The 27,671-nt window shown below is 38.2% G+C and overlaps 1 protein-coding gene across 2 annotated transcripts in view; it reads right to left on the minus strand.

The window, feature by feature from the left end:
- Positions 1 to 653: 653 nt before the first annotated feature.
- ARHGEF28 (Rho guanine nucleotide exchange factor (GEF) 28) overlaps positions 654 to 27,671 on the minus strand; it is a 328,572-nt gene continuing 301,554 nt past the window's right edge. The window contains exons 37-38 of one of the 2 annotated variants that reach the window (XM_011996705.1): positions 19,249 to 19,319; positions 654 to 1,799 (exon numbers count right to left, since the gene is read on the minus strand). In XM_011996705.1, the coding sequence (XP_011852095.1) occupies positions 1,630 to 1,799; positions 19,249 to 19,319 (241 nt within the window). In that variant the 3' untranslated portion in view covers positions 654 to 1,629. The remainder of the gene's footprint in view (positions 1,800 to 19,248; positions 19,320 to 27,671) is intronic. The other variant, XM_011996714.1, reaches the window with a different exon arrangement.

The following is a 27,671-nucleotide window of genomic DNA, read 5'->3' on the forward strand; positions in this document are numbered from 1 at the left end:
AGAAAGAACGCCATGAGGATTTTGAACATCTTAACATATTTTCACTATTTCTATATATAATGTCATGAAGAAAGGAAAGATATTTATAGTTATTGGAGAAAGGATTTAGACTGAAATATCTATATGCTTTTCATTCAAGAGATAGAGGATTCTGGACTAGACCTTACTGAAGAAAGGAAAGACAGATATTTCTAGATGTCTTTAGGAATGGGAGATACATGTTGTAATTGAGGAATTCAGCTTGGAGGTGAAGTGATTGAATAGAATTTTAATAAGTTATATCCATTCTGTGAAAAGATCACTGAATTTTTAATGTAATTGTGACAAAAATAGCCAGAAGCAGCAAAAGCCAGAAAAAGACAGCCCCCAAAAGGGGCTTTTTAAAAAATTAGGATTGGACTTGCCTAAGTAAAAATATAATGTAGATATCCAATTTAACAACTTTAAGTAGGGAGAAAAAAACTATTGGAATCTGGCTGATTTTTTTTTTTTTTTCTGTTCCTATCACATCTCACTCCTAGTAAGTGTTGCATTTTTGGATGAATCTAATAGTCTTCCTTTATTTTCACTTTTCATGAGGTGAGATTATATGTGTGTGTGAAATGAGTGTTTTACTATGGTCCTACACATAATATTAAAATTACAAAGTAAAATAATGAGGTAAAAGATATTTATTGACACCAAAATACATACAAGTACTTCCGAACAAGATAAAAATATCTCCTGGTTTCTCACACAGACCCATACTACTCAGAAGGCAGGATATGCCAGTTTTCCTTTGTGGAAACGTGTATCCAGGCAGCAAGCTTCATGAGGAGTGGGCAGTTTTGTCCTTAAAAAAACTGCAGAGAAGGGTTCTTTCCAGGGAGTGGTAGTTGGTGCTCTAGGTGCTGGGAGGGACAGGCCAGCTGATAGAACTGAGGGCTCTAACAAAGTTCACTATTTACATCAAAATGACTTACTGGGAGCTCTAGGCCTCTGGGCCTTGTTAAAAGATGATGCTGAACTGTGTCTTGAAACCCCACCAGCATTAGGCTTAGGTACTAAGCAAGTCCGGACTGTATCCCTAGCTCAGTGACTGACCAATCACAACAGGTGCCCAGTTGAATAGTGACTGTAACAGATCGCCACTTTTAATGCTCCCAGAAGAAATGAGCACATAAAAACTAGCTGAGAAAAGCCCTTTCCCACATCCTCCTCTGCCTATGTGGGCACTGAGGCAACTGCCCTGGCTGTGAAAGTTCACCCCTTGTGAATACCACTCTTTAAATCCAAATTGCTTCATTGAGATCTTAAAAGGAATCTCGAAATCCAGTGATTGGATAGAAAATGTGACATGGAATTTTACTCTAGAGTCAAAACAACTTTTAAAATATTTCTGCTTGTTCAAGTTAGCTTCTCCTCCAGAAATCTGAAATTAGATGTGATAAGTTAAAGATTATACAAACAGGGCTGCTTTCAATAATTTAATTAGACTTATGCCAAAAAAATGAACTTGCAGGAAATATTAAATATTATTCTTAAAGCAATTTGGACACAGACAATCACACATACATAAGGAATGGGAAAAAAAAAAGTTTCTCCCAAAAGTGCCAGTGTTTTGTTTTGTTTGGAAAAATGACAACACAATTAGAGGTAAACAATATTTTCTTTGGCGCCATCTCCAGTTTCCCCATCTTGTCTGGTCATTGTCGTTGCCGGTAGATTTAGCTTTCCTTCTGTTATAAATGCCTGCAGTTGAGAGCGGTGTGAATTTGAGTCATGAGGGGTTGGGGACTCAGTGTGGGAGGTTTCCAAATCTGCAAGAAACAGACAGCACAGGTTACAGGAGTCTGCCTGAGATGTACAAGACAGATGTCTTGGCGTTCGAGCTAAGATTAGGAAATGCAGTGCCCATATAGTCAGCCACAGAATGGCCAGGCCCAAGGAGAAAGGAACATAATAGTGTCAAAATCATTCATCAGTATCATTAAGATGTGTTCGATTGTGTGCACAAATGTCTCCTGTGACTAAATATGGGTCACCGTTCATAGGCCCGTAAACCACTGCTATGGCTGAAAAAGGGATGCCCGTTTATTTTTAAAATGGGTGAAGGTCATGGAAATACAGTATATACTCCAGCTATGTGTAAATCAACTATATTTGCATCTGCAGAGCACTTTCCCTCAGCATATCTGTAAGTCAAGAATTGACTTCAAGGCTCCAATAACATATTTGGCACTTTACTGATGTGGGCAAGGGGTGGGGGTAAAAAGTGAAAGAATGAAGGAGACCCTCCAGCCTCACCATTATGCTGTTAATAACAAATCTGTTAATACTACACAAAGTATTTAGCAAGAGCAGCCAGGTTCCTAGGGAAAATCAAGCCAGTTTCAGGTCTGACTGGGTTTGATGTTTTCTGGTTACCTAGCAACAGCAGGACACTGTGTATTCTCCCTTTTTCTGATAAAATCCTCTAATATTATCGTTTCAAGGAAAGACAAAAGGGAGGCTTGATTTTTGAAGAAAGACACTTGCTGCAAACCATTTTCCCTGCACTTGTTCCACTGACCACTCACCCTCAGGCTCAGCCATATGGCAAAATTACAAATAACCACCTTGTGTTGGAACAAAAACCTAAGTAGGAATGGGAGTCCAGGTGGGAAAGGAGGGCAAATAGCTCTCAGGCCCACCTGCTTTTTTTTTTTTCAGTCATTAAGAAGAGGCCATATACACCTACTACAAACTTATACAAATTAAAATTTTTAAAAAATTAAAGAACATAAAGAAAAAAAAGAGGCCATTGTAACCCTCGCCACATTTTCTCAAAGCCTCTATTATTTAGATGGATACACACACGTGCAGACATTCTAATGACACAAATGCTTGTGGCCTTTGCCCTCCTGACAAGGATCTTTGGTTGCTAGAGAAGGCAGTAAGCAAGGCTTGGCAGGAATGAAAGGAAAACTGTCCCCAGAAGGCTCCGTCTTTGGGGACATGGTGGCCTTGCCACACCTCATTTCATCCCATCTTCCAATAGGAGGTGGGTCAATGGCGGAGGAGCAGCCAGGACCACAGGAGCAGATAAAGGTCCCTGGAGGAGCTGCACCACAGCTGGACTGTGCCTCTGAAGCAAAGGAGGACCCTCGAGGCAGGTGAGAGGAGGAAGAGAGGTAGGGAGGCACGGGGGTGAGGCTGCAACCACAGCTCTGCTCAAAGGCTTAGCCCATCCCTGACCCTTTAGATGCCAATAAGCACAAAGCTTGATTCTACTGCTCCTGATTCTAAATGCTGTACATCAAATTCCAGGAACTGACTAACAACTGAAAGTATACCTGCAGAAGGTGCCTCTAACTGCCACCATTTACAGAGAGATTTCTCTGGGCACAGGAGTTGTCCCAGGTCTTTTACATTCGTCATCTCTCTCTAAGTCTCAAAATGCTAAAACCCACAATTTACAGGCTGGGAAACCAAGGCTCAGGCTAGTGAAATTCTGCCCCTCATCGTGCAGCTAGGAAGTGATCTGGATCTGAGCTCAGAGGACAGCGGCCATGTGATGAGGCCTTGCTCTGATGATCAAGACTCTCATGCTTCTCATTTCTTTTTGTGCGGAAAATGGCTTGGCCATCTTTTCTAAATTAAGAGACCCTCGATGTTTAACACTTTCCCTCCCTTCAATACTACATTTTGAAGAGTCACTTGCCAAAAAAAAAGGAGGAAGGCAAGGGCAAAAAAAAAAAAAAAGACATATTAATGTTAAGTTTCTCAAAACTGACACAGCAATTGTTATAGAACTAGGAACCTCCCTTAATTGGGCAAACAAAAATATTCCCAGGCAATGATTTCCTTGTCAGGGCAACATTACAAATCAACCTGGAATGCTCTGAATCCTATTTTACCACATTGGGAGACAAAGCATGCCTGTGGTCACGACACGCAGACACACTTCCAATTCCTTTTCCCAGCCTTCAACTGAAGCTATTTCACCTCTAAATACAAATATGCACAGCTAAATTGCTGATGTTTAATTTTATACAACTTCAAAAAAATGCCCCCAAATTTCCATCCAGCAGACACTGGCAGACTGAACAGGTCACCAAAGCCACAACAGTGCTGCCTCCTTGCCAACAGAAGGGCCAGCCAGGGCATAAAATGTACTACATTGAGGATGAAAAATCATCCAGTGAATGAGGCAGCTGGGAGGTGATTGCTGACACATCTGACAATGCCGGACATACTGGAAGCCCTTAATCTAGGTAGGTTTTCTTCATCTGGGGTGTGAAACATGGAGGAAAAAATTCAAAATACTGATATTTTGAGGTACATGGAAAGTCTCCTTAATGGCTTCAAGAGAAGACTTGTTCAAAAACAGCCAAATTGAATGTATATTTAAAAAGAATTATTTCTAAGTTACACTGTATGCTCTAGTTCGGGAAGATAGAGAACCAAGAATGAATGGGGATGGGGGGTAGGGAGTAGAGTGTCTGTGTGTGTGTGTGTGTGTGTGTGTGTGCGTGTGTGTGTGTGTGTGGGTGGTGTAGTGTGGAAGTTTAATCAGAACTTTTTCAAATAAGAATAAAAATACAGGAGAAACACATTCCTAGGTGAGAGCTCGTCGTGCCCTAAGTGAACGGCCCATGTTGTAATTCCAGATGTATTACTGGAGGTGGCTGTGGTTGTATGTCACCTGGACGGGAACTCAATTTCCTTCTCCATGTTCCTTCTTGGTTTCTACCTGAACTATGCAGGCAAGGTCAGACAGTCTGTCTTTGAAATTAGAAACCGTTTGGTGATTTCTGATTTTGTTACTCCATTTCAACTCTGAAAGAACCAGCACAGCAATTGTATATTTCTCAAGGCCAGCCACCTTTTTCCACACTTTTTACCCTAGAGAATATGATCATCATATAGAACCCTAAACTGAAAAAACATTTGTTAATATTAAACCTCACTGACTCAGAAAGCAGAATTCTTGCTATGTAAAATTAATCATCCAATTTCATTTGTGATTGAATTGCCTGTAAACCGATGGACATAAAAATGTAATAACTTATTTATAATAAGCAAGGAAACAGTAATACAATCACAATTTGGTCAACTAAAAACCAATACTATTATAATGAAACAAAACCCAAACAACTACAAAAAAACCTTTCAGCCAAGTATCTCAACACAATTTTGCCTCTTGACATAAAAGAAATAATTTGATCCCTATCATTATCTCTGGAAACTAAACAGAGTGAGTATTATTAACCTTTAGAGCAAATAAGCTAAAACACACAAAAGCCCCGAAGTCTGACTAAACCAAGTAGAAAAGTGGGATCTTGGTTGAGGGTTTTTTCTGCTACATTACTGAGCTTTTGTTCACAAACTAAAATTTCAGCCTCTGCAGGAAACTTCGATACTCACATTATGAGGACCACTGTAGAGGGTCTAAGTTATGGTTTCAAAAAATTACAGGTACCTACATTTTGGCTGGCACCATTCCTTTTCCTTCTGGGTATGTGGGGCATGAAATACTTAGACTGTCAGGAGACACACTTGCAGATAGCACTGATATCCAGAGAAAGTTTCCTAAATCTTCCAGTATTTAACCCTTAGGTGCAACCTGCTGGTTGGCACTTGCGTTTATTATTTTCACACTTTTCTCTGTTTACCCAATATTGACATTTCTAACAGTGAAGAGAAATCAGCCTTCCCTCCATTGGCTCACCATTATCATCATTCTTTTGAGCCAACTGACTAGTTGGCTATTTCCAAGACCAGACTATCATCACAGTGCATAAAATGCAACAATGTGTCATATTTAAAATGAACAAAGTGGCTGGGCATGGTAGTTCACACCTGTAATCTCAGCACTTTACGGGGCCAAGGCAGGAGGATCACTTAATAAAAATAAAAGTAAAAATAATAAAATGAACAAAGTGCCTCCTAAACTGGGAAGTGAATAAAATCTTTTAAATCACAAGGTAAAATGTAATCTTAGGCAAGTCATTGCCCCTCTCTGGGCTTCAGTTCGTGAAGGATTGAAGTGAAATCATCATTAAGGCCTCTTACACTTCTTATGTTACGTGTGAAATTTTACATTTGTATTTGGGCTCAGTGATTCACCAAATAATATTCTGGAGGTACAAAAAAAAAGCATGCATTTTTCAATTGCTTTATACTTGAGAAACACAACCAAATTTATTACCTGATGCAGTATGAAGCATTGAAATGCAGTGTGAAGCATTTCAAAATCATGTTTTTAAGGTAATTGCCACACTTGTCCCATCACTATATTTTCAGTCTTCCTAAGAACATATATTGGAAGTGAGCCCACACACCATCCTCAAAAGATAGTATTTGCAAAGTTAACTAATGAGTAGAAGATACTGTTCATAATCAAACTCCACACTTGATCTTCCCTCTGATGAACAGCAAACTTGAGTAATTTGTCATAAAGAACAGGTCTGTGACAAGTAAAAAAGGGTTGTCTTACAGTTGAAAAATACTTAATGTAGCCTTTGCCTTTTTCTGAATTTCTTCCTGCTGAATAGAAAAGCATCATGATCGTGATCATTGTTAAATCAAAGTTTTATTTAAATCTAAATGCAGCAGTATCATTTTCATCATAAACATCCACTGTCAAGGTCTGAATTTAGCTCACCAGTGCACCCCATGGCCAGGCACCCAGAAGCCCAGGGCTGCACAAAGCGTGTTTAGTCTGCTGTTGAGAGCACTGATGATGTGCTGTTCAGTTCTCTCCCTGTCTTATCCCATTCCATCCTCCCCAACAAAGGTCACAAAACAGAACTTCGTGTCTTCTGAGCCTTGGCTCTATTCTTGCTTATTTTAATCATATGTCTGACTTGTACTTCTTATTACTATATCCCTTGTGCATGTTCCTAAATCCAAAATTCACACTTTCCTAGAACAACTCTACTTCAAAAAAAAGGGGGGAGGGGCTTATCATTAATGTTCCAACTCTGTAAAATAAGTTATATTCCCTATTTAGTGGTTGATTCATATTTACCCTCTGAAACATTTAAAAAATCATTTCCTGATGGCATTACTGGCAATCCCTAAGTTTTCTCAGGAGCATTAATGCACAACATTGTTTCTTCTGATGGAAAACATTTATCATACAGAGCTCGAGGTATCTTCAGAACAAATAAAAATTGGTCTCTGTCCCTAATTTTGCACAACTCAATTTTCTGTAGTGAGCCATAAATAGGATGTGAGCCCCTGGCATGAAAACCAGTCTGGAGTTTATATCTGAAGCAAACACTCTAAATTAGTGTTATAATTCCCTTTTCTATTCTTCATATCAATACCACACCTGATATAAAACAACTGAAGTGTGCTTTGGGGTGGGCATGTGTTTGTGTCTGCATGGGGCATGTATAATACGTGTATAAATTTGTAAAGTAAGAGCAAATTGTTACAATTTTTTAAGTTGTGATTGTGAGAGTTGAACTTTAATCAGCACTTAACATATTTGGAATAGTCAATATGGGCTATATAAGTAATGCTGAGAAGAAACAGAAATGAAAGCAATCCATACAATGAAGATGGCATTATATTAACAGGAGATATGATATGGTACATCAGTCCTCTCTGCTGTCTGAACTTTGATTCGTTCTCATGCTCTTCCTTCCCTCAAGAAGAAGGCTACTGTTAGGGAGTCATGGCCTTCATGTCACAAGCCCCGTGGGAGTATGGGGCAAACAATTCTACCTTTCCCTCTTCCTTGAGATGCATTTCAAAGTATGTTTCTCTAAACAGGATGCCAATAGATATTGATGATAAAAGAATGCAGTGGTCAAATAAATTGATGAAATTCTGGGTAAATCAAGTTTGTTAATCAACGGATCCCCCAGAACTTTAATAGGCTCATGTGTATTATGAATTTCTCAGAGCAGAAACCAGTATGTAGCATCCCCCAAACTCAGGGAGCCTTTTCTCATAGTTACCCTACAGCATTGTGTTCCATGTAACATAGTTGGAGAATACTGCATTCAAGAATTATAAGTCTATTAAAGATTAAGAGACAAAAATGGTCAAGATGCCAGAACAAATCAGGAGTGAGAAGGTGGAAATAGGTGAGCTTTTCCAAATTCAGAAGCTTCTAAATTCTGTATGTAACATCTATATTAGACCCAGGCAATAATTACCAATGGCTATTAAAATCATTAGGAAAAAAGCTGATGTGAAACTTCATAACAGATCAAGCTGACAACATCTGAACCCAAGGATCAATTTTAATAACACAGAAAGAGAAACAGACATTGTGTGCCACGTGATGAGATGCAATTTACAACACCATCTATGTATTTTTTTTTTCATGTCAAAAAATAAAGCCTGCATCTAATCAAATTTGTATTCCCAGCTACTAATTTACAGGAAATATAGGGGCAGAAGAAGATTTCAAATGACACGATGGGAATGCAATCAGGAAAATCCAGAATGTGGGGAATATTTCAGGAAAAAAATTGAACTGGTCTTTTCCACAAATAACACAGTCCTTATGACTCAACAGGCATTTAATAAAATAAAAAACAAACAAACCCAACCCAGTCTTCTTAACAATTGTAAAATTTTTAAAGGAGGCAACAGAACTTTAGATTAAAAGAGACTTAAGAGACATACCAACCAAATGCAATATATGAAATTATTTGGATTCCAACTCAGAGGGGAAAAAAAATTTGAGACAATCCAGAGAAGTCCAAATACTGACAGCATGATTTTAAGTAACAACTGTCAATTTTTTTTTAGATGTGATGATCATATTGTGGTTATGTTACAGAAAAAAAAAAGTGCTTATCTTTTAGAGAAAAGTATTTCTGGATGAAATGATAGGATGTCCTGGATTTGCTTTAAGAGAGCCCAATGCAAAAGAAGAGGGAAAAAACACTGAATTAAGGTTGGCTGTGGGCAGATGGGGTTCACTAAACAATTCTCTCTACTTTTGAATAGGTTTGAAAATTTCTATAACATTTTAAAAGTCTATAGGCTTCCATATATTTGGACTACAATATTATAAAGGGTTCTGTTATTCCAACAGTCTAGCTTCTATATATCTGATATAAATGGAACACTGTGGTAATAAATTAGAAGCCTCCTCTGGATGCCAACTATGTTTAGATCAATTTTAATGCAACTGTATGACAAGTCATTGGCTAGGGCATGTATGGGTTTATATCTATTTAGAAAGATACACAAATTGTGTGAACCTACGCTATAAAATGGATAAGCTCATTTGAGCTTATAGCTACCCATTAAAAAGAAGACAGACTCAGGTATGGTCTTTGCTCTTGCCTAGAAAATCTAATAACATCTCCTATGTAAAACAGAATTCAGGAAATATTTCATTTTATAGCCTCGGTGTATCTGTCCTTAGAAATGAGTTAAGGTTTTCTTGGAATTTGGATTTCTATTCTCCAGTCTTTAAAATTTGTGTTCATTTGAAGCTTAAAAAGTAATATTTAAGAAATAGGAAATAAAAGTAGTATAACTAGTCCAAAACTACCAAAGTAAATTTCAGGTTATAATAGTGGTAGGTTTCAACGTATATTGTCAGATGAATAAATGAATTAGTGAATACTTAATTTGAAAATTCTAATATAATTAGAGTCATGGGAAATCACTAATTTGGAATTCTTATGTTTAGAGAGGATATTAAAATTTAATTTAGCCTAATCCTTGTCGTCTTAGCAAAAACAAACTGAAAATGTAGTCAAGATAGGATTACATTGCAGGGCTTCTCCTGTTCAGCCACTAGCATTATTTGACCTTGGGTAATAACTTTATCTGGAACTTCCATTTCCTTATTTGTAAAGCACTTGAACTAGATAGAAGTCAGCCCTCAACTTTTTCCCACCATGACACTCAGAATGACATTCACTCCCATAGATTTACCCAAATTATAGGCTGTGTCACAGATGAAACAGACTGTAAATTATTAGCAATTCCTAGGCTAACGCAGTCACTTCAAGCTTTTCACTCCACGAAAAAGTATGTCAGAATTAAGTGAGGGAGAGAACTGTTATTACGAGGAAAACTAGAATTTTCTCTAATTTATAATGATACATATCAAACTTTAGTAGTTTACAAACTTTAGTAGTCTCTCTATTATTTCTAACATAAATCTTGGGCCACTTCTCAATACTGACAAAAATAGATGAAGGTACACATATGCTTGAACTGAAAGATTTCAAGTTTCTTAGAACACTAACCTTTTACATTTTAACACCAAAAACTTCAACATTTACGTTTGTTTTTAAGGTATTTCAAGGTGATCTATAAATGTAAACAGCCAGGCTGTGGAAAACCTTTAAAATTACGAAAACAACATAACGTATGGAGTACTTACTAAATGCCAGGTATTGTTCTACATATTTTGTATACATCTCTTATTTGATTCAATCCCACGCCAATTCAAAATGGTAGGTAAACTATGAAATAGGAAAACAGGAGTCTAAAATAGAGACAAATCTAACTTGGAGAAAACAACACAACTCGGGAACACAGAAAGCTGAAGAAAACTTCCAAAAACCATAGTTACTGTCTTCAAAGAACTCTTTAAGAGACATTTTGAGCCACAAAACCAGATTCTTTTGAGCCACAAAACAAGATTCCATAAAATAGGAGCTGTAACAGGAAAAATACCTTGAAAATTTTCAGTATGCTAGCTAATATTTTTTAAACAATCAATGGAATAGCAGGAGTTAAAGAACAACAAAAAAATCCCCCAGAAAATAGAACAAAAGTGCGAAGAAATGGAAATAGAAGGAAAATGAAACAGAAAGATCAGAGGATATAAAAGGTCCAATTTCCAAGCAGCAACAGTTACAGTAAGAAAAAACTGAAGAGAAGCAAGTATTTTTTTTTTAAATAGAGTATCTCCCAGAACTGAGGGAAAAACATCTCTAAAGTGAAAGAGCCTAATAAATAACCAGTAAAAATGACTTTAACAAAAGACCTCACTGAAGCACGTGATAAAATGCAGATGAGGGGACAAAAAAGACAATTCTAAAATGATGCAGAAAATAAGAACAGGTTACCAAAAGAGAACCCGGAAGCGGAAAGGCATCAGACTTCTCATCAGCAACCCTGGAAAGTGGAATCAAACCCTTCAACAGGCTGGAGGAAAAGTTTTGTATTCTAGAATTCTAAGCCCAGACAAATTATTTAAAAAACAAGTGTCAGAGTCGCAAAAATAAAATGAGAAGGACACTTCAGCTAATCTGGAAAAAAATTTCCTTTTATCAGACTTTTTCTTAGGGAGGTCCTGGAGATATGTCCAACCAAATAAAGGAAAATACTATAAAGGGGGAAGCATGAGACTGAGGGCACAGAGGTTTCAACACAGGAGAGAGAAGGAATGGCCCTGGGTGAGCATGCAGAGCAGGCCTGGAGAGCAACAAGTCCGTATTGGAACAGAAGTACAGAGGACCCTAAAGGCAAAATTTCCAGGAAAGAAAATGAAGCAGATAGACGTTGACTATATTGAGTGTGTGTAAAATAATATTGATAAGCTATTGAGAGAGGCACAGGAACTTTGGAGGAAAACATAGCAAGGAGTAAGGAAAAAGGTATGCAAAGAAAACACAAGGCAGATGGTTAGTCTCAGCAGGATGGAACAGCACAGCCAATAACATTTTGTGTAGTTTCTGCACTTGCAATTGAGTCTTCTCCACCTAGAAAAAGCTTAGTTCTCACGAATGTCCTTTCCAATTTTAAAGTGTTCACATGTCATTGTAAACATGATTTCTCTGAAAACTACTCAAAGTACAAAATATATTAAAGGTATTCCAAAAGAGTTGTCTATATAATTAAGAGTGAACACATTTGAAATTCCAAAATCTGCTGTGAGTTAGAAAATACTTTTATGAACAGGAAACTCACAGAAGGAGGCATCTAAACAGCCAAAAAAATGAAATGATACTAAATCTCATTGGTAATCAGAGAAGTATGAAAGAATGGGTTACCATTTCATGCCCAGTATGTGGGCAAATTTTAGAAGACTAACAATGCTACAAGCTGGGTAAGGTCTGGAGGAACTGGAGTTCTCATATCTTGCTGATGATAGTTATATTGTACAACAACTTTGGAGAAAAATCAATCATTCCTGGCAATAGTGAAGACATCCTTCCCACTTCTAGGTGTTGTACTTGAAATAAATTCTCACTCATGTGACTAAGGAGATGTGCATAAAAAGGTGTTTACTGATCTTCACTTCTAATAGGAAAAAACTGGTAAGCTCCCCTAAATGCTCCTTAGTAATATACTAAAATTTTTTCATTAGAGTGAAATAATATATAGCAGTTTAAAATGAGCAATTTGTGTCGCATGTAGGAATATGCATTTTGAGTGAAAAAACCGAGTTGCAGAAAGTACATATATATTTAAATGGCTATATGTGTTAAAAACAAAATTATGATATTTTGTTTTTAGATATAAATATGTAGCATTATAAAAATGTAGCAATAACATAGAAACATACTGTGGAAATCATATCCACCAATATTAAGATATTTGCTGAGTAGGAAAAACAAGGGAAAAGATATGGGTAAGGGCCTTTAGCAATATCTGTAACATTTTATTTCTTTAAAAAAGCAAAAAGGCAAAGATCTGAAATAAATATGGCAAAATGGAAACATTTGTTAATTGCCTAATACATATTTTCTATACTGTAAAAATTTTCACAATTAAAACTTTCATATTAAAAATTTTATTAAACTACAACACACAATGTGTGGCCTTTATTTGAATCCTGAGTCAAAAATAAACTGGAAAAAGCATACACACACACGACATTGTGAAATAACTGGCAATCTAAACATATGACTATATGTTGATATTATGGAAATATTTTTTCCTAGGTGTGATAACGATTTTTAAAAGAGAGCCTTATCTTTTAGAGACAAATACTGAAATGCTTATGGATGAATAAATGCTTATAGATGCTGTTTAGGATCCGCTTCAAAATAATACAGTGTGTACTGGGCGTAGGAGTCTAGAAGAAACACAAGGAAGCATAAGTTCCTGAATTTTTGAAGTTGAGTGATCAGAACATGAGTGGTTATTATATTCTAATTTTGTATATGTTTAAAATTGTCCATAATACAATCAGGTTGACAAGAAATATGTCAAATTCAATTTGTAAATAATCAAAACAAATTCAGATATTCAATCTTGGAGTCCCTGTTAAGAAGTAGGAACTTTTCTCAGGAGGCTGAGGCAGGAGAATGGCGTGAACCCGGGAGGCGGAGCTTGCAGCGAGCCCAAATCGCACTGCTGCGCTCCAGCATGGGCGACAGAGTGAGACTCCATCTCTAAATAAATAAATAAATAAATAAATAAATAAATAAATAAATAAATAAATAGAAGTCGGAACTTTTTCTGAGTGCACTGAATTAAATGACGTACAGGTCATCAGCCTCAAGAATAGGGTAGTATTTTCATGACACTGAATTCCTCTTAAGGCTCTAGAGACCAGAGACTTCTAAGTACTTTGGCAAAAAAGCCAACTTTCTGGGGAACTGCCTGCCTCACAATCCTACCCACACTAAAAGAGTTATGCCTCTCATTTTGCTGAGAGAAGAAAAATTAAATTCATTTCTCTGCCAGCTGAGTAAGGCAGGAAATCAACCTAGGAATTTTAATGCTGCAGTTACTTCTTACTGGTTCAGTAGAGGGAAAAACAGCTGTTAAAATTCTTAAGCATACAAGATGCAATGTTTTTCTTTGAGCCAAAGAAGAAGGCAAGCAATTAAACCTAACACACCCAAGCTAATTAGTTCTACCTGCTTCTTAATAATTATGTTATTACCAGACTTCTTAAAAACTGGCAACCCATTCTTTTTAATTTTTTTTTTTTTTTTTTTTTTTTTTTTAGTACGACTTTGTCACCCAGGCTGGAGTACAGTGGCGCGATCTCAGCTCACTGCAACCTCCACCTCCCAGCTTCAAGCCATTCTCCTGCCTCAGCCTCCCAAGTAGCTGGGATTAAAGACACCTGCCACCATGCCTGGCTAATTTTTGTACTTTTAGTAGAGACGGGGTTTCACCATGTTGGTCAGGCTCTCGAACTCCTGACCTCAAATGATCTGCTGGCCTCAGCCTCCCAAAGTGCTGAGGGTACTTCTAAGGTCTACAAATGATTGTTTCTTCCTCTTTGTCAGCTACAAAATTGAGATGTCAAAGAACTTAGACCTATTCTGGTTTCAGAAATTGATACTCACAGTAATCAAGACAACATAAAACTTTTTCCTTTTAAAAATGAGAAACATTATTTTTTAAATTCTTATTTGTTTGAAATGACATTTGCTAAGAAACCAAGCCCTGAAACATCTTTCCCAACCACAGCCACAGCCTTGCATTGGCGTCACTCATAAATGATTATAATCTTAAAAGTACAATATAACATATAGACAGTGTTTTGTTTAGTGCAGATACTAATACCCTCAGGTGTTCTTTTCACATTTAAGTTTGCTATACGAATAAAGGTCCCTCTTCCATATTTCTAGAAATTAAACATTTTTAGGAATTATACAATTATAAAATTAGGCAGTTTGTAAAACAGAAGCAAAATTAGGACCTTAAGTACCAAAACAGCAATCAAAAGAGAACATAAAGCCATCTGTGGTGGCTCGTGCCTGTAGTCCCAGCTACTGAGGAGGCTGAGGCAGGAGGATCACTTGAACCCAGGAGTCTCAGGCCAGCCTGGGCAACCTACTAAGACCCAGTCTTACGATAAACTGCTCTATTCCTTTACTCCTTGGAGCCATCTTTCCCTATGGGAGATGACTTTAAATTGTTTTGTGCATGCAAATGATACATAGCAATAATCTAGCTTTTGATATCTGTGCTTCCTGACAACATCTGACCTGTGACTAACACTGGATCCTAAAGCATTTTTTTAAAGCCAGTTTTGTTTTGTCACACAAACTGGAGTGCAGTGGTGCAAACACAGCTTACTTCAGCCTCCCAGGTTCATGTGATCCTCCTGCCTCAGCCCCCCAAGTAGCTAGGACTACAGGTGCACTCTGCCATGCCTGGCTAATTTTTTGATTTTTTTTTTTTTTTTTTTTGCGATGGGGCGGGGGGGAGGGGGTCTCACTATGTTGCCTAGGCTGGTCTTGAACTCCTGGGCTCAAGCAATCCTTCCACCTCAGCCTCCCAAAGTGTTGAGGTTATAGGCATGAGCCACTGCACCTGGCCAAGAAAGCGGCTTCCTTTCAATTGTCCACCAGGTGACATGAATTCCCAAGTTTGTACTAAAGCCTCCTCTTAAGAAGGAGCTATGACATTACCATGTAATTAACTCCTCTTTAGTGGAATCAGCCATCAAGAGCAAGGATCGTGAAGAGTAGCATCAGCTACTTAGTGGCCAGCAGACTCAGCTCCTACTAGACTCCTGAGGGCCACTACATATGTGTCCCTGAAGAAGCCTATTACCTCACAGAGCAGAAAGACACAAGTAGAAGAAAAGCAGAATATCCTGCTAAGTGGCTAACGAACATTGTCCGCAGGTGGACACCATCTCAAAGACTCTCCAAAGAGAGCAATCTTCCAGACGTGGTGGCCAAAGCAGGCTTCAGAGAGGAGAAAGCGTATGAACTGAGCCTTGAAAGCTGCCCAGGGTGTCAACAGGAAGAGATGGTTTGGCCGCATGTGGGAGGCCTTCTGGGTGGAGTCTGCAGCCATTGCAAAGGGGAGAACATGCAAGATGTCACAAAGAAGGGAGAGTTGTCAAGTTTGAGTGAAACATGGATTTGTGCAGGTGAGCCAAAGGGTAGTGGGGATGAAAAAGGAGGTTTGGGAAGGTCTTGAATGGGAGTGTTGGGAGATTTAACTGCAGGAGGTGAGCTCAGCTACTACTGGTGATCAGGACCCTTCTATGGCCTGTGTCAACTTGCACACCTGATTATACCTGCACACGCTGCCACCCTGAAACAAGAGAGGCAAGTCCAAGAGCAGAGTAAGAAGGAAGCTGTGTCTTTCTTGTTTTTTCCTGCCTATAATCAGCCCACATTTAGCCAATAAAATTTCCATCTACTTAATGGACAAAGCATACATTTTTTGTCAGTTAGTAGTGGGGATGTCAGAATGAAAACTGATTTGAACTTCTTATCCATTCATTCTTCAATAAACACTGAGTGTCTAGCATGTGCCCTGCCCTCAACTGGACACCAGGAAAGTCAGGTTGAACAAAACCTGGTCTCAGCACCGTGGAGGTTTGTAGTCAGGACAATCACTATTTCACAGTGTAAAGCTGTTGCACAGTTTCTTGGAAGTTAAGCAGACACCCACCCTAGTAGCAATTCTCCTAAGTATTAATTCAAGAGAAATATAAACATAATTCACAAAAGCCTGTACAAGAATGTGTAGAACAGCTTTATTCAGACTGGCCAAAAATTAGAAATAAGCCAGATGTCCATCAACAAGGAAGGGATAAGTAAACTTTGGGATATTCATCAATGAAATGTAATACAAGGGAACCAATTATGGGCTCATGCAACAACATGGTTGCCTCTCAAAAATAATATGCTGAGTGAAAAAAGCAGACACCAAAAGGTAGAGTGTTCCATTCCATTCCATTCTAGAATCAGCGAAATTCACCCATGGTGATGGACTGCAGAGGAGTCGCTGCTTTGAAGGGGAGGGGTTGACTGAAAAGGGGCATATGGGAACTTTCTAGGGTGACAGAGTGCTCTGTCCCTTGATATTCTTCCCACAAAACTGACTGGACAGTAAACAGTATCTGAGCATTTCCCTCTCTATAAATTATATCTCAATAAATAAACTGCATAAAGCAAACAACTGAGAAAATATTGTGGAAGCACCTGGCCCTGGAGCCAAGTCCTGAAAGATGAGTACGAGGTCATCAGGTTGAGAATAAAAGGTAGAGGACAGAATATTCTCGATAGAGGAAACACATGTACAAAAGGTTGGGGATGTGGGGGGCGTAGCCTTCCACACAATGGACAGAACTTCCTATGGCTAGAACGCAGGATGAGAAAGAGAACAGCATGAGCTGAGGCTGAGATCGAGGTGCAAGCACATTGCCTACTGTGCCTCATAAAGGGTGAGGGACTTCCAGCACTTGGAGGGTTTGAATAAGCCCTGGAAAGCTGATGCAGAAACGCCCTAAGAGGTCTGGATACCAACCCTTATCCACAGGACCAAATACTGGCCTGGGGGCTAAACAAAGCTCTATCTGAAATTTGTTGTGTTAGATTTGGGTTTCAAAACACAACTCATGTGGCAAATTATGCTAGGATATGTCATTTGAATTTCAACTGTTCCAAAGGGAGGAAAAATGTATTTGAAGGGTGTGCCACATGCAGTGAGTTTATTTCAATATCCCCTGACATCAGCGTTTTTTCCAAAGCATGTTTCAAGGAATAAGTAGTCCTGCAAGATGCTGGTCTCCAAAGGAGGATGCTGTGGTTAAAAGGGTTTGAGTACTCGGGAAGCTGAGGCAGGAGAATGGCATAAACCCTGGAGGCGGAGCTTGTAGTGAGCTGAGATCCGGCCACTGTACTCCAGTCTGGGCGACAGAGCGAGACTCCATCTCAGAAAAAGAAAGGGTTTGAGGAGGGCCACTTCTGCAGATTCACAGTGCACAGGAGCACAACAGAAGTTTGGAAAAAGTTGTGCAGTCCCAAAAATCAGCATTTCTCAATATTATTTGATTATGGGAGATTCTTGTATAATACCTAATACTAACAGCCAGTCAAATTGTGGAACAAGTTTTGAGATGTGCTGATTCATGTGATACACAAATGAGGCATAACAAGTCTCTCTGGTCACCACAGCAACCACTTTAGAAGCAGCCCAGTGGCTCGAATGCAGCAGATGCACTTCCTAAGAATGCACTCCTTTCTCACCAGAAGATATAAATAGTAACAGTGATAATGGTAGTGTTCATTAAGTGCTCACAAAGGTCTAAGAGTTGTACACACACTGTTTTATGTAATCGTCATACCACCTCCAAAGTAGATACTATCAGAAATCCAACTGTAGAGATGAGGAAACTGAGACACCAAGTAAGTTAAACATCTGCTTAAAATTTCACAGATAATAAATGACTGAGTTGGAATCTGAACCCAGGCATAATTCCCAAGCCTTCCATCTTAATCACTATGCCAGCCTGTCATCTCCATTTTTCAGTATAAATAAAGTGCACTTGATATATTCATCTATTCTTGTCTTCACTCAAGTCCCTCACTTAATAGTGAAGTATCAATAAATGCACATAAGGCTCACTACATTGGAAAAGTGTGTTTTTAGTCAACTTTTGCTGAAACTTGGCTGCAGGCAATGGGGGTTGGATTCATTATTTTCTCATCTTTGAATGGCAGTTCCTCACAGGAACATGTCTGGTCTGATTCAGTTCTTGGTCATTCTGGTCAAAAATGATATTGCTAAGCATTTCACTCTATGTAAATTATGTATCAATAAATAATATAAATTGGATAAAGCATTTTAGAGTCTATTGCTAAACAACATCATTTTTGACCAGAAGAAACTAGGGTTTGTTTCAACCCTAGTGTTTTTTTCTGGGTTAGTGTTAACTCAGTCATTTAATTATCCCTTCATGCAGCATATTTTCTGAAACTTTCCTGAACCATACATCCTCAAAGTTAGCCAATAGTCTCTCCAAAGAAACTGAAAATAGTCACCACCAGAAGTCCTGTAAGTTTGTTTGAGGAGATCAATGTTTTACCTTTAAGCCCACCTTGATTTATACAAAGAAGAATTTAATTGTGTGTCTATCCTATTGTAGAGGGGGTGAAGGGACTGGCTATCATAGTAGGCAAGAGATTGAACCTGACAAATATATTCATCTTATCTAAATCTGACAAATATATTGATCTTATCTTACATCTATATCTCTTACCTGACAAATACAAAGAGAAAATATTTTAATTTATTGTCAGCAGCATTTGAAAAAAACCTCTGTAGTCTTGCCAAGACCAATGATAACTTCTACCAGTAGCATACTTTGATGTAATTTTTCCCAGTACTTTGTTTGCTTCCAGCCGACAGAGTTCAGATTTAGGCTTTTTGCCCCATATTCATGAAGGTAACAGACTCATAGTCGGCTCATCAGAGAAAAGGAGCTCATAAAGACAAATTTAGTATTTGACCTTTTTTTACCATGCTTTATCTCAGACTGCTTGTTTAGCATAAACTAAAACATTTTAAAAACCAAATTATGTAGGTAGTTCAGTGGAGTACCTTAAAGAAGGCTAAGCACCCCCCTTGCAGTATTACCTTTCAAAGTGGATGTGGTTCTAGTCCACAGTCCCAGGGGAGATGTCAATGTACAACTGCACTTTCTCATACTGGAGCCCGAATGCAAAATATGGCCTCATTACCAGATGCTGACTAACAGACCATCACATTTTGGCCAAAATATTCATTGTGTTTTTTCCCTCCAATTTCCATGCCGATGAAAAGTACTTTGCATTTGCAAAACTTGGTATTTTTTAGGGCTTATGCTGAACAGAAGCATCAAGCATCTAAAAATACAGGATGTGCTCTACTTGTGTCTAACATGCCAATCTGGATACATTAACAAGTAATCAAAAATAGTACAACTTTTTGATAGGAATAAATCCATCATGAACTAGAAGTTTAAACTACTCACTGGAAGTAAAACAGTCTTGAAAACCTTTAGTTTCTTTAAAGAGGGTTCAGTTTTAGTCAGATGGAATATATATTAAACTTCCAGGTTCTTGTTATAAGAACATTCCAAAAACAAAACCATATGAAAATGAACAAAGACAACACAATATATACACATCCAAGGGTTTAGGCTTACATAATTTTAAGAATGTTTAATAGCTCTATATTTACTATGCTAAAATTAGAAAAAAAAAATCCATCATAGTTAAACAGTTAACTGCAAGGGCACATCTGAAATGACAAGCCCACAAGCTTAAGATCCTGAACACGCAGATTCCAGAAGCTTTTGGCAAAGCCAAGTACGTGACGTCTTCTTGACTTCTGATGTCACACTATCCTATCTTCTGCCATCTGCCTCTAGCAAATGTCAGTGTATTCCCAGGATGGAAACATGCCTCCTTTCTGAATCATTTCTACAAAGACTCCCCAGACTACAGCCTCTCGCAGTTGAAAGTGACTGCCCTAAATTCAGAGGAAAACACAAAGTCATGGGCTTCTCTTGGTAATTCAGAACCAAGAATTCCCCATCGAAATGATCAGTGACTAAACTGAATGAGGTGAAAACTTATAAACTGCTATGTTGACAGCCCAGTAAAGGGCCAAAGAGTATTTAAGAAATGGGAACTTCAAAACCCAGAATCCACAAGAAAGTCTTAAGGCTTCTGAGGACACTTTAGAAAACAACATAAAATCATCTTCTCATTTGGGGTTTTGCATGAAGAAGTCTTTAAGCATGCAATTCCTGTTTTTTGTTTCTGGTGGATTTATGAGACTCTTAGAGTGCAATGCCCTCATTGCAGTGTTACAACATTCTGTATGATGAATTGATTGCAAATCACCGCACAGGGTGCCAAGATCACTGGTAGGAAGCAGGTCATTAAATAAAATTAAAACTCTGCCAATGTTTGGCTTGTAAACGGTTCTTCCAAAGCCTTACAGCACCATTCCTTAAAAACAGTCTCAATTCATCAGAGAAGCAGAGTCTCCCAAATTTCTAGTGGATGATCCAAATATTCTATATTTAATACAAGCATTCACTATGTTATGTTTTAGAAAAAGCCATAGTGTAATAAAACTTGTACAAAAAGAGCATGGAAAAGAATCACCATGAAAAACAATTAAATTTTGAACAGGCTTACTATGAAATTGTTCAGCAAAAGGTTCAGAAACCTATCCTGCATAACTACACCCTTTGGAAGCCTATATTTTTCCTTAAGTATATCTTCAAACATTTCAAATTAAACTGAATTAATATGTTATCCAGAAAGACAATGGATACTGTGGCCCCTTATCCAAAGAAACTCTACAGTGATTTATTGTGGCAAATTAACATCTCCACAGATCAAAACTAAGGCCCAGGCTTATTCATCATCCGGTCAAAGGTCTGAGCAGAACAACTCTTCCCCCTTAGCTGTGTCTGAAAGTGACCCACTAAGAATACAGTATGTTTCAGTCAGTCTGGGGTAAAGCAAAGGGATCTATTTCTTAAGATTCAATCACACTCTTGCTACAATAAATATGTGATGTTTCAGGCAACATTTTAAGGCTGATAAGTAGAAGGCCATGCCAGGCAAATTGGTTCACATTCTAGGAGCATATTTAACTAAACAAATACTGATTGTTTTTGCCTGGGGAGATGCGCTGGACTGTTGAGTAGGATTTAGCAGAAGCAAAAAGAGTTTAAGAAAGTGTTTCATTGATGTTGAGCTGGGCACCCGTGCTTGATGTCGTGGGAGTCACGCTACTTTCTGGTTAAAAAAGAAATACCCCAGTGAACAGATAAGCTGACTAATTGTTATTGATATAACGATTAAATGGTAAATGTGTCGTCTTCCTACAATGACAGCACTGGATTCATTTCTAAAGCTCGAGGTACCATAAAGCATTTTATGGGAAACACATTTTAACTTTTTAAGTTCTCATCTCCTATGCATGGCCATATGGGGGCTATATGTACAATGTTCTAATGGAAAAATAACTCATATCAAGAGATGCTCTCCATTAGGGTAAATACCTAATGCATGAGGGGCTTAAAACCTAGATGACAGGTTGATAGGTACAGCAAATTACCATGGCACATGTATACCTATGTAAAACAAACCTGCATGTTCCGCACATGTCTCCCAGAACTTAAAGTTAAATAAAAAAAGATGCTCTCTAGAATTGAACAAAAAGTACCTATGCCAAACTGATACATATAGTACTATATACATTGATAAATTTACTCCAATACTAATGAGGTGGAAGAAAAGCTTGCAATTTTTTAAGTCTACTACTAGGAATCCAGGAAGATATTAAAGGCAAACAATCTTACAGTTACCCCAACATTTTAAGAATGCTGGCCGGGCGCGGTGGCTCGAGCCTGTAATCCCAGCACTTTGGGAGGCCGAGATGGGCGGATCACGAGGTCAGGAGATCGAGACCATCCTGGCTAACACGGTGAAACCCCGTCTCTACTAAAAAATACAAAAAACTAGCCGGGCGAGGTGGCGGGCGCCTGTAGTCCCAGCTACTCGGGAGGCTGAGGCAGGAGAATGGCGTAAACCCGGGAGGCGGAGCTTGCAGTGAGCTGAGATCCGGCCACTGTACTCCAGCCTGGGCGACAGAGCCAGACTCCGTCTCAAAAAAAAAAAAAAAGTTATCTAACATGTACCCATATTACAAAAAGTTTAAAACACTTGATCCAGTTAGCTAGCCAGAGACACTCATCTGTCCTGCCTGTGTTAACCACCATCACACACCCCATTTCTCTGATACCTCAACTTCTTTCAATGCCTTAGTAAAAGAGTCAACTGTGTGGTTTCAGCTCATGGTTTCTTTCATTTCTGCTAATGAGTGTGGACCTGGACTCCTCCATTCATTTCATAAATGTTAATCAAATCTTCATCATATATCAGACACTGCTTGGTGCTGGTGATAGAGCAATTAACAAGAAAGAAATATGCAATGCTCTACCCACATGAAGCTTCCTCTCTAGTGGGACAGACATTACATAAATTATTACACCACATAATTCAAATTATAAGTGCTAACAAGAGATGCTTTCTGGTGATTCTGAACCATGATTTTTTATCAGTTTATCCAGAACTAACAAGTTCGAATTGATTCAGGATAACCAAACTCAAAAAGAGATTAAGATGATAAACTAGAACAGAATTTTTAGACTTAAAATGACAAAGAGTTTACACTAGAATATTCCTGTAGGCTGCTTTTGACATTTTCTTTCTAGTAGGAGAGCCCACTCTGGAAACCAAAGTACAATTAGAAGTCTTCCTGGGGGTACGTTTACATGATGTAACCAACAAGCGTTGGATGGTCTGTAGATAAGGAAGCTTTCCATCCCAAATGGAGGTGATGTTCAGTCATGTTGTCAGAGTATTTGACATTTGGGTGTTTATATCTGGTTCTAAAAATGTGGTTGACTTACATAACTTGTTCCAGTAGAGAGAGGAACAAAAGGAAGAAGCAAAATGCTGTGCTATCAGAGCTTCATCCCCAAAACAATTCTGGTGATCCACTGACAAACCCCTCCTCTGAGATCACTATGGAAAGATAGTTACCCTTTTTATTCTAATGTATTTCCAATCTGAGTAAAAAATTTCCCAATTTACAGCTAATTATTTTATATTTTAAACTATTGGCTCTCTAATAACATTTAGGAAACACTTTCATTTTGTTGGCAGGCGACCCCTGAATCACAATCAGAATAAATTATTTCCAGAATGTAGGAAGGAAGCTGATGCTCACTGGATCCCCGGGACATGTCAGGCCTTTTTTTAAATAGTTATATTAACACTTCCTTCCCGTTTGTATAGATAGGGAAACTAAGACTTAGGGATCACACAGCAGTAGGAGCCAGAGTCAGGGTTTGAAGTGAAGTCCTCTTATATGAAGTCCAGTGTCCCAGGCCAGCAATCCAGGGACATGCATCAGGCTGGCTGCTTCAGAATCAACTAAGAAGAATGTTAGATACACAAGTTTGCAGGCTCCAGCCAAGCCCTGATTCAAATCACAATCTCTGAACAGAGGAATCTGTATTTTTTTTTGTTTGCCACAGTAAACTCGGATGCATAGTCAACTATGGGAAGCGTGATTCTAGCAAAAAATTCCTATCTATGTATCTTACTTCTCATTAGCTGCATAGTCAGAGGGTGGCCCTCCCCAACACCATCACAGGATTTGGGGAGCTGGAGTTGGGAAGAAGGGTTTCTCCAAGTTTTGAGCCTCTGGCCTTAAACTCCATCTAGTATATTCAGCTATCTCTTTCTGAATTTATGTTTTCAGAGACTGAACAAAAAGTGAAAGAGAAAAGTTGTCTCTTTACAGAGACAATAACCATCATTTCACAAAATCATTATAAAGAGCAAATGAGATCATGATTTCAAATCTGCTTTTGAATGGCATGAAGTGCCATATAATATTGCACTATTAATTCACCCAAAGGTGAACATTCCAAACAAGGAGGAGTGTAATTGTCACTCTTCAACTTAAGTGGAGGCAAAGAAAGTTTGGAAACCAGCCTGTGGGGTAGGCAAACTACAGCCACCTGTTTTTATAAAGTTCACTGCAACACAGCTAAACTCATTATTTACATATTGTCTATGGCTGCTTTGCAAGCTACAATGACAGAGTTGACTAGTTATAACAAAGATCTGATGGCTTGCAAAAACTAAAATATTTACTATAGGACCCTTTAAGGAAAAGTTTGCCACCCCCTAAGATAGATGGTCATATTCTTCTTAGGCAAACATAAATCGATGGTACTCAGCTGAACATTCCACATTTTAAGCAAACCTTAAAAACAAAATCTGCATGGCTGGATGGGGAGAAGACAGTCCCCAGATTCTGATACATGGAGAGTGATGCTTCCTTTCCTTTGCTGAAGCCGGATTATTACCTCATCAGTCACTGTGACTGATGGCAGCAAGCCTCATCCTTCAGTTATGTTTGGTATATAAATTTCCCCTGCAAACCCAAGCCTTAGTCTCCTTGAGAGTAGTCACATCATACTAGAGAGGTCAAATATGTAGCCGATAGATCACATGTGTGTGTTTATCTGTGCATGTATTTTTTCATTTTTAAAGCTAAGGATGGCCAGGGCCAGGCCTAACCTCTGAGGCTCTTTGGAGCATTCATACCATGTGGACTCCCACACTTCAGCAGCTTGTCCAAACTAAACTGGAACCCGGGGTGGAGATGAACAGGCAGCCGCATGGCTGGCTGGCTGCCTCTGAATCCACCCACCTGCTGGTTTTGCTCTCCTGCTGTGTCTTAGGCTCTGTGTGCTGAGGCGGGATGGCCCTGGCCCAGTTGGCTCACATAGCCAACCTGCCCCCAGAGAAATATGCAATCAGGAAGTTGGCAGTAAGCACTCCTGGCTCACCAGGCTCTACAAGCGAATGTCATGTTTCCTTTTCCTGGTATAAAATCTGCAAAAGGCTAAAGTCAATCATCTCCACTTGTCAATGAGAAAGATGAAAATTAAGCCCTTGAGCCCAATACATTATATTTTTGTCATGTTATAGATTACCAAGAGCAAGCAATATTATGGTTTCCTTTAAAACATCACCTAACGTGATAATCACGATTCTAGAAGAAAGAGTTGCCAGATGATTCCCTCAGTTTGATTTCCTCAAACTCCTATATATCTCTGGATAATAATTTGATGTTGTAATTAACGTCCTCAACCCTTCAGCTTTGTTTTCATTTAAGCAATCCAAAATAAAGGTACATAATGTCCCTCCCAATCAGAGAGTACTCACAATTCCCAAAGCCCCTTAGTTAAGGCCTAGGCTTGGAAATACAACTATAAGTAGGAAATGAACCTACTGACTCAATATTTTCTGCTCTAGTTTCACTAAGTAGGAAGTGGATTCAATATTTCCTGCCTTAATTTTTATGTGTTGAACTAGGCTTGATAACAGACATCAATATCTATCAATATACAGACATAAATATTCATCACAATTTTACTATTATGTAATTATTTATTGTTTTTTTACAAAGTTCAATTCACTTCCCGTACCAAGTCAAAAAACTAACAATGTTATAGTTCAACTTTGGGGTGTGTGTGTGTGTGTATATATATGTGTATGTGTATATATATATATTTTTTTAATGCTTTCATGATACCTAAAACTATGGTAAGGAGAAAAATCATCATTTTGTCCCCTGTTAAGAGCTGAACTGTGTCCCCCCAAAATTCACATGTTGAGGTCCTACCCCCTCCCTCAGTAGCTCAGAATGTATTTGGAGATAGAGCTTTAAAGAATAAAGTTAACTGAGGTCATTACGGTGGGCCCTAATCCAACATCACTGATATCCTTATAAAGAGAGATTGGAGCACAGACAGGCACAGGGGGAAGACCAGGTGAAGACACAGGAAGAAGATGGCCATCCATCTGCAAGCCAAGGACAGAGACCTCAGAAGAAACCAATGTTGCCAACACCTTGATCTCTTAATTCTAGCCTCCAGAAATGAAGAAATAAATTTCTGTTGTCTAAGGCCCCTAGCTTGTGGTACTTCGTTATGGCAGCCGTAGTTGACAAATACATTCCCCCTTTTCAAATACACTCACAACACAGAAGTTTATGGTGTCTAATACCAGTTTCAATTTCTGGGAAAATTGCCTTAAGTTCTTTGGGCAAAGCTTCTTTCCACATAGATTGCACAAGTAAGACATCAATTTCTGAATTATGAAATATTTTAAAGCATGAGAAATTATCATCCTCTCACTTCTTAAGACTGTTATTTAAATACTAAGTATAGCATGGGTTTTCATTTGGAAATTTTCTATTTTCTTGCCTTACATAAAAAACTTGTCATTGAAAGTTTAACACAGCTGTCTTTAAAAAAAAAATTATCAAGATGAGGTATTCTAAATACAATGCTTTGAATTTTGAAAATAGTTTTCTTGGCAGCAAATTCTAATATGTAGTAAAAGGAAAGAGAACTCAAACTTAATAAAGTTACTTTTTTTCCCAGTATCTATATGATTAACATAAAATTTGGCTTGACTTAAATTTTATCAAATGCATAACAAAATCATAATGATTTAACTGAATTGAAGAGAACTTCTGGGAAATCAGCAAATATTGAGGTATACAGAAAAATATAACTGAAAAGGGAGATTAAGATTTCAGATTTTTATACCATAAAATGTTTTCTCTGTTAATGAAAAAGGCAAATAACACATATATAGTTCAATATATAGTTCTAAAATGCATTCAATATATAGTTCTAAAATGTTAAAGCTAGGAGAAAAAAAGTCACAAGAATAAAACGTTGGGGTTTTTCGTTGTTTTTGTTTTCTGTTTTTGCCTTTCAGAGTAATGCTGTTGAGCATCTCATAGGGCCGATTACATAGCAATTGTCCCACAGAGACTATTGTTTAAGGAAATTCAAATATTCTGTAGTCTTGGCTGGTGTCCCACAGAGGAGTACAGAAAAAGTTCTTAAACCAACCATCTCTTCCACTACAAATAAAATACCAATTTGGATTTAATGTTTGAACATCCAAGAATTTTGTTCATGAAATAACTTCCAAAACTAGAAAGTTCTTTAAAGTACTATCTTAAAAAATATTTACAGATAACATGGGGTATTAGGCAACATTAGAGAAACAAAATATTTTTAAGAAAATGTCCCGTATGGGAAAAAAGTAAAGCTAAAGAGTATTTATGATACTGAAGATGTTCAGGCCCCATGCAAGAGTTGGCCACAGCAATCCAAAACATTTAGAAATATTTTCCAAATGTTGCTATTAAAGAGGGAAGGAGGGGAGGGAATGAAAACAATAAAAACAAAAACCTGGTCCTTAATCATGAACATCCCACTAGGCATTACAAAAGGATTAGGTTAGTTCTATATCTAAACCAACTTCCTTAAAAAGTACAACTCATAGCTGGGTGCGGTGGCTCATGCCTGTAATCCCAGCACTTTGCGAGGCTGAAACAGTCTGATCGCTTGAGTCCTGGAGTTCAAGACCAGCCTGGGCAATATGGGGAAA

Source organism: Mandrillus leucophaeus, unplaced genomic scaffold (genome assembly GCF_000951045.1).
Source record: "Mandrillus leucophaeus isolate KB7577 unplaced genomic scaffold, Mleu.le_1.0 Scaffold114, whole genome shotgun sequence".
Taxonomy (NCBI): Eukaryota; Metazoa; Chordata; class Mammalia; order Primates; family Cercopithecidae; genus Mandrillus; species Mandrillus leucophaeus.